Raw genomic sequence first — 1,292 nt, 5'->3', positions numbered from 1 at the left:
AAGATGAGGAGGAAAAGTCAGAAGAAAGGAAAGAAAAGGGGTAAGAAAAGACGGACGAAGAAGCAGAATAACAAGGACGAAAGCAGTAACAACAAGAAAATTATAAACGAAAGATAAAAAACATTCAAGAAAGGTAAAATACAAGGAAGCCGGCTGTAGTCCCTTCCAGATGAGGCATTTCAAAAGACGCAGATGAAGAGCGGCACAGAGCAGTAGACCAAAAACGAAAGGAGAAAAAAGGAGACAAAACAGTGCCAAGCAGGGCAGTGCCAAGGATATGATGAGTGCCAGCGACTAATGAAAGTTCCGGTGGTAATGAAAGCCCGTGCGATCATATCTGAGGAAATGATGAATCTCATTTTTGATGAGGCTTTGTGTAGCAGACGCAACGGTGCGGGGGGCGGGGGCGGGGACGGGCGCGGAACCCTGTTTGGGGTTTTATTTTGTGTTGATATGATAAATAAATGGAATGGGAAGAGGAGGTTCTGTTCGCAGTTCATTTATGTGTATTTTAGGCTCTTTGTATATGTGGTATTTACTTTTAACTGGATTTACCTTTTATTAATTTGCCTTCGTACTGCATCTCGTTGATTATAGATGTGATTATTTTTTATTAAATGCCTTTAAAGCATCATGTAAAGCTTGCCTAAAAATGTCTCTTTCCCCCCCCCCCTCTTCTGCTTGCCCTTCTCCCGTTCTTTCTTTCTCCCCTTGCCTCCTCCCTCTTTCCCCCGCTCCTCCTCCACCTGTTACTTCTACTAATCCTCATCTCCTTTCTCACTCGTTCCCTCTTTTCCCCTACACTTTTTCCATCTCCTTTTCTCTCTTCTTATTTACCTTTCTATCTTTTATTCGATCCCCCTCTTTATTACTCTTATCATCCTCTTTACTCCTCTTATTTCTTTTCTTCCTTCTATTTATCCCCTTTCCCCTCTCCTCCTCTCTCTTCGCCTCCACCTTTTCTATCCTTTTCCCACCCTCACACTTCCCATCCTCCTCCTTCTACCCTGTCCCTTACCTTCTCTTCTCCTCTCCCTTCGCCTCCCCCTCCTCACCTTTCTCCCCCACCTCCTTCTGCGCCCCCCCCCCACAGGCCCAGCCCGAGGGAACTTCAGCGAGCTGACGGAGACGGAGGAGCTCCCCCCCGAGGCCGGCGGCGCCCCCCACCACGACTCGTCCTCGGGCTACATGCACGACGGCGCTGCCCTCGGCGACAAGAATCATCGCAATCTTGGTCAGTCTGCCCCACGGAGCTGCCTCTTATTCTGCTTATTTACTTATCTCGCTATTAC

At 47.6% G+C, this 1,292-nt stretch overlaps 1 protein-coding gene across 1 annotated transcript in view; it reads left to right on the top strand.

Annotated features, from left to right (window-relative positions):
• LOC119593728 (discoidin domain-containing receptor 2-like) overlaps window positions 1–1,292 on the top strand; it is a gene marked incomplete at its 5' end in the record, with an annotated part of 119,890 nt that overhangs the window by 85,217 nt on the left and 33,381 nt on the right. Inside the window, 1 exon segment of the mRNA XM_037942702.1 lies at window positions 1,094–1,234. Coding sequence (XP_037798630.1) covers window positions 1,094–1,234 — 141 coding nt within the window.

The sequence above is a fragment of the Penaeus monodon genome, chromosome 32, assembly GCF_015228065.2.
Source record: "Penaeus monodon isolate SGIC_2016 chromosome 32, NSTDA_Pmon_1, whole genome shotgun sequence".
In the NCBI taxonomy this organism is placed as follows: Eukaryota; Metazoa; Arthropoda; class Malacostraca; order Decapoda; family Penaeidae; genus Penaeus; species Penaeus monodon.
The sequence above is the reverse complement of the archived record's forward strand: the minus strand, read 5'-3'. Positions and strand labels throughout refer to the sequence as shown.